Raw genomic sequence first — 13,739 nt, forward strand, 5'->3', positions numbered from 1 at the left:
GGCTTGGCCAGCTCCTCTACCAGTTCTCTCAGTACCCTTGGGTGGATCCCACCCGGCCCCATGGACTTGTGCACATCCAAGTACCGTAGCAGGTCACCAAACAGTTCTTCGTGGATAGTGAGGGATATTTGTAATTCTTTTAAATATCTCCTCACCATTATACTTTAAAAAACAAAATAGCCATAGTGCCTTCCATTTTCTCTTGAATTCCCTAAGAATTTACAGTTACCATTTGTTGGAATAAACTGCCATTCTTCCTTTTTACACCACTTTATAATTGTAGCTTCTCTCTAGAATTACTCCCCTTTTATAAGTAGGTGAATTTTACTAGAAAATTTACATAGAATGTAAAAAGCATACAGAACACAAAACTTGAATTGCAAATAGTCAAAATGTAATAAAAACTTAAATGAATTTTACAATCAGTGTCATTAAGAGTGAGCTTCCTAGTTCTATTAATTACATTATAGATTATCATCTAAAACAAATGAGCTGTAGACATATTTTCCAAAGTGCCTTTATATTATTTAATTATTGTAACCTAAAATACAATATGATACAGATATGATCTATTAAAGTTCCACTGTTGCATTAAGTCACTGAATATATGTAATTTGTACTTGTCCACTGAAACGTTTTAGGCACAATGAAATTACTAGTTTTAGTCTAAATGGCAGGTGCAGTTGAAAATAATTGCTGGCAGAACTAAAATAACAAAAAAAAAAAATAAGAAGAAAGAAGATCAATGAAGTACAGCTCAAATGTTTTCAGCTACTATTACTGAGAAATTATAGCTTATAATAGAACAATGCAGCTTTAACAATTTGAGTAACTTTGAATAAGGATAATTATTCAGGTGGTCTTGATTTTTAACTTTGGACATGAACTGACTCTGCCATTGTTCCTTTGTACACATTTTTATCCTTCTTTGTTACTGTTACTTCACTAACTGCAGATAAAGTACCCGTATTTTTAAGCATATTTTAGAATATTTTTTATTTCTCACTTCAACTGAGACTGGGCTTTATACTATCATAATTAAGCCTAGACACATGACTGTCTACATTGCAGTGAAATTTAGGAAGCTTGTTTTTTTTTTTTAATTTTTGCTGCCTCAGATTTTCCTTTCTTATATATAGTAGTTCTGCTTATTATTCTCCCACGTTAGCTGACAGATATTAATGTGTTTTAGTTATGCACAATTATTTGTCTGGTATCTCAGTATGTCACACAAGACCCTAACTATCCCAAGGATACCATCATCTGCATTCTTTTCCCTATGCACCATGATATATGCTAAGTTCAGCACAATTAATTTATTACTCTGGTCACTGTGCTTCATTCCTGCTGGAGTCCTTGGTATAGGACTATAAATTGTTAGTGTTATGAATAACCATAATAGGTGTCATCATGGTGAATACCACCTTCTTATTTTTAATTTGCATGGGCAAAATCTCATACCCCTGAGATATTTCATGCTGAATTTCAGATCTTAACGCCACTGAGCAATGGCTCAGCACCACAGCCTCATGTTGTAAACCTGGGAACAGGCAAAAGGCTGGCTCCCACAAGAACACCCTGAACAGCTGGGAGAATCAGGAGCTGTGTTTATCTCACCCCAACCAGTGAGAATTCAGGTCACCCACAGGCACAGCAGGCTCATTTACACATTGACACCTCTGCTGTGCCTCAGTCATAATAGGTTAAGATGGACTGCAGGTTAGGATTAAGGCAGCTAGGCTACCAAAGGGTAAGCAGAACAGAAAGTGAAAAGGAAAGCCCAAGTCTTTAGAAGATCAATGTATATAAACATAGGCTGAGAATAAGACTTAAAGTAAAGCCCCAGATCAAGCCTATCCATGATTTATCTCTGAACATCTCTCACACTTCTACCAAAAATCAAAGCTGGAGGTTAACAGCTTATGCCAATACAAGAAGCAATTAAACAATATTTTATGGTTCCAAAGCACAGAGTACAATTTCAGTGCCCTGGTGAGTGATTTCTAGCACAAAAAGTTAAGTCTCATTTCAAGATTTTTAGAAAGGTCTTTTAGATATTTTGCATAGGAGATGCCTATGACAAACAAAACTTAACTGAATTATCTAGCCTACATTTGAATGATGAACAAGAGTAGTTTTGACATTCAGCAATTGAAACCTGTAAAAATAGAATGTGTATGTAAATGCTCTTTTACCCAATAAAATGCATGGAATCAATTTAAAAAATGAAAAAAAAAAAATATTAAACCAGTTCTATTGGGTATAACTCAGATCTTCTGGTATCTTGAGCCTCTCTATGCATAAGATTCTGTTGGGTGCATAGACCTAACAAATGGAAAAGGAGTCAGTAAAATATAAGGAGGTTAACACACAAAATCCTCATTCCCCCCTTTCCCCTCCTTTGGTGGCAGCTAAAAAGGAATTTACACATTTCCATGACTTGTCTATCTGGAGACCATAATAATTAATTGACATTTAGATGGCACTGCATCTTCATGCTACATTATTTTCAGTGATTCTCTCCCCCTCATCCCTTCTGTAAGTCCAGTAACTAGTGCTAACTATGGCTACAGAAGAAAGCACCAGAAAAAGGTAAGGTTTGGTAAACATTTTAGATACTCACCAGACGTGCTACTGCCTCTATCCGAGCTGTTGTAGGATCCACCTGTATTCTGGTCATATGACTGGTTGTATGGAATTGTTGGAGCAATGTTGTCATTTACTCGGTAATCTGTAAGTTTAATAGTATAGTTAATGCCACCCTTTAGAAAAAGATCTACTTTTATATACCTGCTTTATAACACAAAGCAGACCTCCTGAAAACAGTGAGGGAAAAAAACAAATTTATTTATTTTAAATGAAAATCATCCTATAATCACATTTTATTTTTATCTCATCTCTGCAAGTTTCAGGAAAATCACGGGTGTGGCTCCACAGCAAAAATGAAGTAAAATAAAATCCTATGCACAGGGTTGTTGCAATGCCTCCACAGTGATTAAGTCTCAGCGGATATATATGATCTATATGGGCATTTTGCATATGAATAGACTGTCACCTTGATTGATTTTCTATGGTCTCTGCTTAATTTACGCAAGCAGAGCAGGCAGTGGACTGTGGTAGCTACTTTTTGTATTTCAAAATACAAAGGTTATAAACCCATAGAGGAGTCAGCCCTGAATTACAAGGGCTGAATGACCTGCTGGAGCAACAATGCAGCTCCCTTGATTTTGGGTTACAGGAGAGGAGGTCTTCATTCCATGTCTACTGTCTCCAACAAGATTTCTGTTTACATTGGGTCATGCAGGTCCTAGCAAGGCACAGGGCCTTTTTTGCTAATGGCTGTTATAGTAATTTCCTTCTCCAATTCTCCAATTCCAAACCACTTGACACTTGTGTTACTTTCAAATCTATATTTGGCAACTAGATCTGTAAAACTTTTTCAGAAATAAAATGCTCATCTGACAAAACAGTACTTTCATGCCAAAAAGTTTTATAATTTCCAGAGAACAGAAAGGAGATGAGTTACTCTTCATATAGCAAACAAAACTGTGTCATAAACAGAATCATTGGACATAAAGTAGTGACAACGAAGCACGGCATTTAACTTATCAAAATGGTTATTTCCCATCACAAAAGCTATAGGTATAATTGTCAGCAAGATGGTTTTGACTTAGGAAATGAGAAAACCAAGATCAGAATATTGACTCATAAAACAGCAAAACAAAACAAAAATAAACAAAACTAAGAATCCAGTCCCCATCTGCTGCAGAAATGTTTGTGATAATGTAAGCATGGGAAAAAGAGCAAAATGATAAATTCCACACCAGAGTGTATTCTGTAATAGTTTCTCAGCCTAGTTGAATCCCACAGACCACGATGAAGCCCTACATACCACATATGTTTACACAGAGGATAAACAGTAAATCAACACCCTGAAATATGTATATATGACTGTCAGCAGACAATGCTTTAAGGGGGCCTTTCCACACTACAATATGCTAGAAAATATGCAGCTGTAATATACACAGTTTGAAAGATGCAGTATCTTCCAGGGCATAAAAACGAAGTATGTTTTAATTCCAAAACAGATATGTAATACACAGTTCATGAAAGAAAACATAATTACAAAAAATACAGCTTTCACCCTGTAGTAAGGAGCCACAAAAATTGAATTTTCTTTTGACACATTTATGGCAAGTGAAGGTGTCACATTTTATATTGCCCTTTGAACTCCTCTGTAAGTAGATAGGTCCAGCAGCAAAATCAACATTCCTGTAATAAAATGTGTCTTTTTACTGGATCACTTATCACTATACGACCACTTGAGATACAACTTTCCATGCAAAAAGTTCAAAGTTAGAATAGGTCCAGTTCCTAGGGATACTGTTTTGCAAATCAGGTTACTAAAAGAGGTTGCATGGTAGCCTGCAGGACTAGCAAGAAATCACATACCTATTTCTTCAAACTCCCACACATTATATTAAAGAAACATGCCCTCAAGGCCACGAAAGTAGATTCTGATGTTTCACGTTAACACTGAAATCAATTTATTTATAGCTTCTGGATCCACAGACTTCAGTCAGGGTAACAAAGGAATTTAGTTTCCAAAATTGTGTGCAGTAACATCGCCTCTGAATATGTGAATCGAAGGCTTGCTAGGAACAAGTCTAAAATGAATTGGATAGCTCCATTTCTGTCCCCAGTGTACAACAAAACACAATTTTACAGAGTTTGATGTGCAAAATTTCATTCGTTTACATGAACATGTAGATTTAATTAGTCTCCATCCACGACTGTGAAGAGTGGGTTGACCTATTTAAAATTTAAGGTAGAGTATAACGTAACTACCATACATCTGGTTTATGAATAAAATATCTGGCCTCTGTCTTAAGCCATCCCTTAACCAGTATTAAATATAAATTAATCTCAAATCAACAGGAAGTATATTTTATATATATATTTTTTCTAAATATACAATTTGTTATTTGTTATAATAAATTCAGTATCTGAAGGTTATTGTGGTGCTAATTAACTTTTTGACACTGTTAGCAGTGAATAGCTAAACCTAAAGAGGAAGAAGTCTAAAAGCACCACAGAAGTCTGTAATTGCTGAACCTGAAAACTTTACACTCCCAGCACAAGAATGTCAAAACTCCTCTGATGCCTAAAGAGGAGAAACAAGCTAAAAGCTCTTCACCTTTGTTTAATTTGTTTTGCTCCATAATGTTGTACTGTATGGGTGCAACCTCTTGCTTTTGCTGAACAGAGGGTTTCCAGTGTTTCTCATTCGTATCCCCGCTGCCATTGTTAACATTATTGCTGATATTTGACTGGATGAGTTGAGTGGTGGCATATGGAGTGGGCTGCCCAGGTTGGCTGACAAATCTTCCATCCTTTAGATTTGGACTATTGAAGGTTTTCATCTCATTGATTTTGTTGCTTAGGTCCACGTCACCATATACAGTTGACTCAGGCAACATCAGGTTTGTTTGCTTGTTGTCCAGCTGATTGTTGTAATTTGCTATACAATCGGCTAACCACAGAGGAAAGAAAAAAGAAAAGGTCATTCTGTTCGCTTACACTATACTTTCAATGAAATTCCCTTAATTTTTTTTTTTTTTTTTTTTTTTTTAGTGCATAACTACATGTCTCACATCCATGAAACTGAGATATTGTAATTAACTAGTTTATGGAATATCTTTTACCTAATAAGTTACTGTCTATAGTCTTAAGTCTCCAGAACAAAAGTAGTGTTCTCTGTTTTGCTTCACTGTAAATTCAGATCTATTGAATTGTATCTACTATGACTTACCTTTTTTTTCTTTTTTCTTTTTCTACATTTGCCATATAAATATTTACATTTTTAGATATTATTCTCAAAGCAGTATAAGTACCTAATAACTGTGATTAAGATAATTTAATTTAAAGAAAAAATCAACCAAAATCTTATAGTGGCAATAACTACACAAGACAGTCATTTCATGTCAATATAGAATGAACATCATTTAGATTTTTGTAATTGGTGTAAGAAACACAATACAACAGATTTTTATAAAACAGATTGAGGAATGATTAAACATTAACAGAATTAATTAAAAAGAAACAGTACAATGCAAAAGGTAACTCAGTACCCAGCAGAAAAAACTTTATTTGATCATTGTTTCTTTGTACAACTTTGCATTTCAGATTGAAACAAAAGACAGGAAAACAATTTGGAATTTTTGCTAATTATTAGTTGCTTTGGATATGGCAAGGTAATATCGTAGTAATACCATTGTCCTGTGTGCAAAATATTGACAGCATAGATAGCATGAATTCATTTTTTCTAATAGATATTGTATCGTTAGATCAGTACTTGTTACAGTCATACATTAATTAGATGAATACTGGTGTTCAGGCCACTACTGTGTGAACCAATGGGCCTGTCTTTCTGGCTTCCCTATCTCCTGTAACAGTAACAGTAGTTACTGTTACTCCGATGTAACAGTGGTTCCATACAATTTTTTTCTCTCCCTATCTAGTCTGCTGGAAGAACACTGAATGGAGTAATGCAGTCTGTGGTTTTAGAAGGCTAAGTACAACCAGCATACCATGATCATTAAACAAGAATTCATTTGCCACCTAATTAATGCATCAATAATTACATAACAATCACCAGGAATATATTTTTCCTTTTCAAAAATATGTACCATTTATGTTAATGAGTTTGATTAAAAACCTGAAGTACATTACCCATGGAGGCCACAATTCATTTTCTAGATCATAAGAGTAAGTACAGAATACAGGATTTGACCATTATACTAAGTGAACTAACTTCGAAATACAGAGGACATTCAATTTTTAAAAAAGTATTCCCTAATACATACATCTTTGTGGAGAAATATTTTCTGAAAAAAAGAGGAATAAAACACAACTAGAGGAAGAAAATCACTGACCCAGTGATTAAGGAACAATATCAGAACATGCCACATCCAACATATTCAATTCACATTTCATGCCCTTAGCTTTTATTTTTGAAGGTTTTACGGTTTGATATATTTTTCTTTCTTATGTAAGGTGTTATTTATTTATTGCTTCACAGTCTTCATTGTCTTGATTTTTACTTCTTAAATTTCTTCATTTCTAATTTTTCTCTCACCTGCTGAGACCATGCTAGTCTTTCCTCCTCTCCAAGGGCATTTTATTCATTATATTGGGCAATTAAATATCTAGTATATTCTTCATTCCTAATACGTCATGCTTTGCTATAATATCCTTGCACAGTCACTTGTAATAAATATTTTTACCTCCTTCCATTTTCAGCTACATCCAATTTTTGTGTAGGGCAATGTAATAGATACAATATACACAGCAGATACATTTTTTACATAAACACATTACAACTCCTCATACAAAGTACTTAAAGAAAACTGGTTCACCTCTATCACATTTTTATTCTGCTAGATATTTTTATTGTATCTACCTTTAGAACAATGTGTTCCCATTCTGTAAAGTTGGAATATATTACTATAGCACTATGACCATCTTATCTGTCATCAAACTTACAGGCTGTACTTCAATGAAAAGAATCACTTTGCAACACAACCAAGCTTAACACAAAAGCTAAATCAAGAGAGAATCTGCTGCACCTCATGACAAGATGTTGTATTAGTTTGCAACCCTCAAAAATGTGCAGGCTTCCTTTTCTGGATTTGTTAAGTTTCCATTACTTAAACCTGCTATGTGCTATGTCGGAGAGGAGAGGAGAGGAGAGGAGAGGAGAGGAGAGGAGAGGAGAGGAGAGGAGAGGAGAGGAGAGGAGAGGAGAGGAGAGGAGAGGAGAGGAGAGGAGAGGAGAGGAGAGGAGAGGAGAGGAGAGGAGAGGAGAGGAGAGGAGAGGAGAGGAGAGGAGAGGAGAGGAGAGGAGAGGAGAGGAGAGGAGAGGAGAGGAGAGGAGAGGAGAGGAGAGGAGAGGAGAGGAGAGGAGAGGAGAGGAGAGGAGAGGAGAGGAGAGGAGAGGAGAGGAGAGGAGAGGAGAGGAGAGGAGAGGAGAGGAGAGGAGAGGAGAGGAGAGGAGAGGAGAGGAGAGGAGAGGAGAGGAGAGTTGAGTTCAGTGGGAAGGGACCTTCAAAGTCCATCTAGTCCAACCTCCTGATCACTTCAGGGCTAAACAAAACTTAAAGCACATTATGGACAGCATTGTCCAAATGCCAGGCACTTACAGGCATGGGGCATCAACCACCTTACTAGGATGTCTGTTCCAGTGTTTGACCCCTCTGTTTACTGTGAGAGTAAAGAATTTTTTTTGCAGTGTCCAGTCTGAACCTCCCCAGGCCCAGCTTTGTGCCGTTTCCTTGCTTCCTGTCATCGGTTCCCAGGGAGCGAAGACCAGCACCTCCCTCTCTGCCTTCCCTCCTTGGGAAGGTGCAGGGAGTAGTAAGGTCATCTCTTGGCCTCCTCTTCTCCAAACCAGACAAACCACATGTCCTCGGCCTCTCCTCACAGGACATATCTTCCAGCCCTTTTTCCAGATTTGTTTCCCTCCTCTGGATGCTTTCAAAGACCTTAACATTCTTTTTATTTTGTTGAGCCCAGAACTGCACACAATATTCAAGGTGAGGCTGTACCAACACTAAATACAGTGAGAAAGTCACCTTTTGGCCAGCTGGCTGTGTGTGTTTAAAGCACCTCAAAACGTGGTTTGTCCTCTTGGTTGCCAGGGCACACCACTGAGTCATCTCTCCACCAGAAATATTTTTACATAGGTATTTGTGAATACGATATCCTCGGGCAGGGTAAGACACATGTCTCTAATGTTAAAATCTCTCATCTTACCCCGAAGCACCTGGTGCTGGTCACTGTCAGACAGGATACTGCAGGAGATGAATTACCACTATCACATTATGGCTGGTTTCACATCAGTTACACTGGATGTAATGCTGTTTTGCACTTATGCAACTTCACTATAGGTAATCATGCTCCCTCTCTGAAATGCTGGGAAATGCTAACAACAAAAATCAGCTAGAAATCCTGGTAGTTTGTAGGCGATGTGGGAAAGACATTTTCATTCCTCACAGGTAGCATTGGCTGGGTTAAAATAAAAGGTGCATCAAGTCCATTTAAAACAAAATGTGTAACAAATAGCACTTCCAGGTAGATTTCCCCTATTGTCTTCCCATGGCACTCACAATGTTTTCTTCAAGAATACCCTGAATCCCGTTCAAGCTCCTGGGAACTCCTACTTAACCTAACATTTCACAATTTCTTTCAGATAGTGAAGTTAACTTTATTTTCCACACATCCTAAATGGAAAACCGACTATCCATTTTTGTATAGAATGGAATCCCATGAGAGGTTTTTAATGTGGCTAAGTAAAGTATCTTCCAAGTACTTTAGTGATGTTTTATTTCTTGCTTTTCATTGTGCCCAAAACAGAAGGAAAATCTCACTGGTATCATTTTTAATACTTTTCCTTCTCCATCTAAGTAACAAAGATGTGCAAAACAACCTAAAAACAAAGTTATCTGCTGTTTGTCAGATGTTATAACATACAAGTTCAGTGCGACTTCTGGTAACGTGGGACATTGCAGGGGCTCCTTCAGCTTTCGACACAGATTGTTGCAATTGGCTGGGAACCACAAGGGACCAAAAAGGGACAGAAAGCATAATCATGACATAGTGGAATGAAACTACATTAAATCTGAACATATATTGGAAATTAAAAAGAAAAAGAAACCTGTTCTCCAGTATTATAAGCATATACTATGTAAAGAAGATTCCTAAGCAAGGCAGAAATATATCTAACCTGGTCGACTGTACGTTGTAAGGTTGCTATCACTGTTTCCGTTGCCAGAGGTGCAGCAGTTGATGGAGCAGTCATTGTGGTTGTTCCCTGTGTTAGGCCAAGTATCTGCTAGCCATGGCTGCGTGGCTGGTTCACTGATGTTTAGGAGACCTGGCCTTTAAAAACAAAGCTTGGTCATTTCAAAAATTAAACAAAAGCGTTTTCACATTGCAATTATATTCTTCTCAGAAGGTTAGATATCACTTATTAAAGGGCTTAGACACTGGAAAATACAGCTTAATTCAGCTGTAGAATGGTTTTCAGTCTCTTATGTAACAGACTAAAATAACCTGCTCCTTGATAAGACATTCTGAAGTGAACAGCCAAGGACAGCATTGGTTCAGGTTGATGAACTGCGCATAACATATTTGTGTGCAACCTTCAATTATCTCGAGAATTTTGTTGATAAAAAAAAAAAAAATAATAACAATAATTATTTTTGGGGGGGCGCAAGGGAGTGGTATTTTTATCTTCTTGTTCTTTCTTTGTATTTCTTACAGAAAACAAGGTAAAAAAGAGGTCACTGGCAAGTCAAACACAAAGTTCAAACATGGAAGATGGATACACAGAAATACAAGCCAAGTTTGCATGTGAATAGTCACAAGTTCTTGGTGATTTATGAAGACAGGTACTAACCACCATCAGATACTACTCTTGTGGATCAAAGGGAACAGCAGATTACAGAAACCTCTGTTACTTGGGAGCGTTTGGGTCCCATTAAGCACTCTAAGTATGTGATATATCTTTGTTAATGAATACAACACTTGCTTAATCTTTATATAGGTGGAACGGCAGCAACTCCTAAGCAACTTTAAAGTAACTGGGAATACTCGATAACTTTACAAATACCCAGATATCAATACTGCATATCAGTTACATTTGGAATAATATATTCCCACCATCAGCAGAAAAAGACAGCATTGCTTGGTTTCCAAGATGCTGAGTTTTTCTAGGGAGCATGAAAGACACTGATGAATGTTTAGTAGAATCTTTGGTGCCTCTTTAGTTGTTACAATAATGATGCATAACAGCATGTTATGAAGTCCCACACAAGTGACATCTTCTACCAACAATTGCTTTTGATAACTAAGATGCTTTTTAAAAAACAGAAAATTTTATTCAGTCATATTAAAAAAAAAAAGTAATGCAGACTCTTTCATCACATGATTTAACAAGCAAATTTCCATTGGAAACGGTATAAAAACTAGTCTCTAATATTAGATGTGATGTTCTTCAAAAATAAAATACACTAATCCTCTGAATCTACAAGTTGAGAATACAAAATGCATGCAGTTTTTTAAGGGAGATATAGTTAATCAATGCTGCAGGCCTAAGACATATTCTTAGAATGACATTTAAAGGTCTATACATATGTGTATAGACCTTTTCTGCACTGCACATGTCACCTGACAATTTAACATAGGAGGTGATGAGGCATGACTTACTGCCAGGCTATCACACCAGACAATACACATTCATTAGAAAAGTACATTTTTTAGAATCTGAAATAAATGTACAGCCGTGTCAACATGTGAAGAGCTGGGTTGAAATACTTTTTTTTTTTTTTTTTTTTTTTTAACCTATTGCTCTGCTCTTACAATGAGAATATACCTCAAGGCATTTGGAGGAGACAAAGTTTCCAGAATATGGGCACTTTCAAGGCCTGTGTTCTGGATTTTTGCATAGAAAGTTAAAGGCACTTTGTTTCTAAAATTTACTTTCCATTAAAACAAGTTGTCACATAAGAAATGTGTTGTGATGTATATAAGTAGAGGTAAACAATACTGGGGACATTTAGGTGGAAGTGTTAGCACAAGGTGTTTGCATTACATCTCTGTACTCTGCTGCAAGACAGGAGATGATCTTTTCCAAAGATCTTCAGCCTTTGAGGTGAATTCTTTGAGTCCTTGAATTGCTGCACTGGGCCTGGGTTGGGGTGGGGCATGGTGAGGTGGGGTGGGGAGAGCAAGCAACTGTGTGGGTGCCTGGCTACTGGCTGGAGTCAATCCACCCTAATTACCATTACTCGAGTTCCAGCTGAAAAGGGGATTGACACAGAAATGGGCGTTTTTTTCAGCATTACAGAAGTGGGGATTATTTTGAAACAGATCACTGTGGCATTCTGAATAATAACTTTAACATGCTCGCATATCTGCACTCGGCAAAAAAATGCTAAACCTTTCCAAAACATTACAAATATAATGTAAGGAAGTGGAAGCTTTAAGTTTGAAATTCAGAGTAAAGATTTTCATATGTAAAGATTAGATTTTTTTAACATTGCAAAAGTATGTTTCATATTCTACTAAATGCTGTACAGCATCAGATGCTCTGTAAATACCATATACTCAGATGAACAAAAGAAGCATAGATGTTAGCACTTTAAATCAATTACACTGCTAGATTGTGGCATGGATCCTTAAAAGTAGGGCAGTAAAAAAGACACTGCTTCTTTAGCAGTACCAAAATGACTGTATACGACGTAGACACTTCTGGGTTCGTATCTGTCCTCTGAGTCTATGTTGACTGTGATTTGTCTACCTTGTGCTATGGGATGAGCAAGAAAGCACAGTGGCACAAAGAACACAAAGGATGTTAACTGTATCTTTTTGAACAACCTTGTCAGGGAAAGAGATGGTTTGTCTCTGCTCTCTCATTTTCTCACTATCCTGGGGTGAAGGCAGCAACCCAGTGATTTACAGATTTGTCCATTCAAACATCACATGGTAACTGTTCTAGAGGTTTTCCTCCATGTTTTTATGGCTATGACAATACAGCAGCATACAGTACTGGACAGAGAGATGTGCAATTGCTCATAATGTGCCAGGTACAGTAGCAGCACTGGATTAACTCTGCACAGCATTCAAGCACACTGGGAATGTTTAATTTTATGCCTAATCCTCACCATTACCAAATTTTTGTAAGGTTTTGCATATTAGGAATTGACAAGATGCCACTTGTGAGACAGGAACTGATATAGGAATTTGAACACAGCTGTTCTCTGAGATTTTAATGCTTATTCCAACATCATGCCAAATCTTTAGCTCAAATGCTTACAAAAGAGCATGCACACAGAAAAAAAAAAAAAAAAAAAAAAAAAAAGTGTGCTAATAGAGTGACAATGCTCCTACCTGCCTTTTTGCTAAAACTGCTATTTTGCCTCCTGAAGAAATCTCCGTCTCTATGTGGGAAAATTAAACTACAGTTTTGTCCATTGCCATTCACTAATAACGTAAACCCAGTAAACATAGTTCAGTTAAATCTTCAGTCTTGAATGGAGTAGGTTCTCAGAGTAAGGGGCTTTAAATTAAGTCTACATCTCCTTCTCCTTCAGTGAACCATCTCTTGCAAGTAATGCTTTAACTGTTTTGCATTCACAGCAAGAGTTTTTCTTAAAAAGTCAGTTTACAAGCTGTTTGTGTCTGCAGCACATTCTTCCAATAAATGTTTTTTTTTTTTTCTTTGTAGCATTTGTGAACCAGCTGTATTTCTTAACCTTCATAAGTGCCACGACTTAATTACTTTTACTCCCTTAATCAGATGCTAAGTCAGATATTTATTTTGAAGTTAAAGTGCTCCCTCTGCTGCTTATTTTTTGAGGTGCAGTTTTTACAGATTAACAAAGCAACTCAAGAAAATACCATGACCCATTCTTTGGAAGTCATCCTAAAAATGCAAACCACATCCGTCTAAGCAGTAAAATATATGGAATAAGTGTATGCATTAATATGATAAATTAAAATGTGTATTTGCAAGTTGTTGTTCTGCCATCACTTATAAGGACAATTATACTCCCAACATCTTTAAATGTAGTTGCACACAATTTACAGCTTTAAAAATAAAGCACATAATTACCTGCCTCCACTGCTTACGGCATCTCCTCCTCTTTGATAGGTTACTGAAAAAAAAGATTAAAAAA

General features: G+C 36.7%; 1 protein-coding gene across 1 annotated transcript in view; it reads right to left on the reverse strand.

Annotated features, from left to right (window-relative positions):
• The window catches only part of ROBO1 (roundabout guidance receptor 1), a 322,025-nt gene that overhangs the window by 20,709 nt on the left and 287,577 nt on the right, over positions 1–13,739 (reverse strand). The window contains exons 18-21 of the mRNA XM_082770400.1: positions 13,676–13,718; positions 9,785–9,939; positions 5,198–5,533; positions 2,624–2,731 (exon numbers count right to left, since the gene is read on the reverse strand). Of these exons, the coding sequence (XP_082626526.1) occupies positions 2,624–2,731; positions 5,198–5,533; positions 9,785–9,939; positions 13,676–13,718 (642 nt within the window). The remainder of the gene's footprint in view (positions 1–2,623; positions 2,732–5,197; positions 5,534–9,784; positions 9,940–13,675; positions 13,719–13,739) is intronic.

The sequence above is a fragment of the Aythya marila genome (genome assembly GCF_965140915.1).
Source record: "Aythya marila genome assembly, chromosome: 1".
NCBI lineage: Eukaryota > Metazoa > Chordata > Aves > Anseriformes > Anatidae > Aythya > Aythya marila.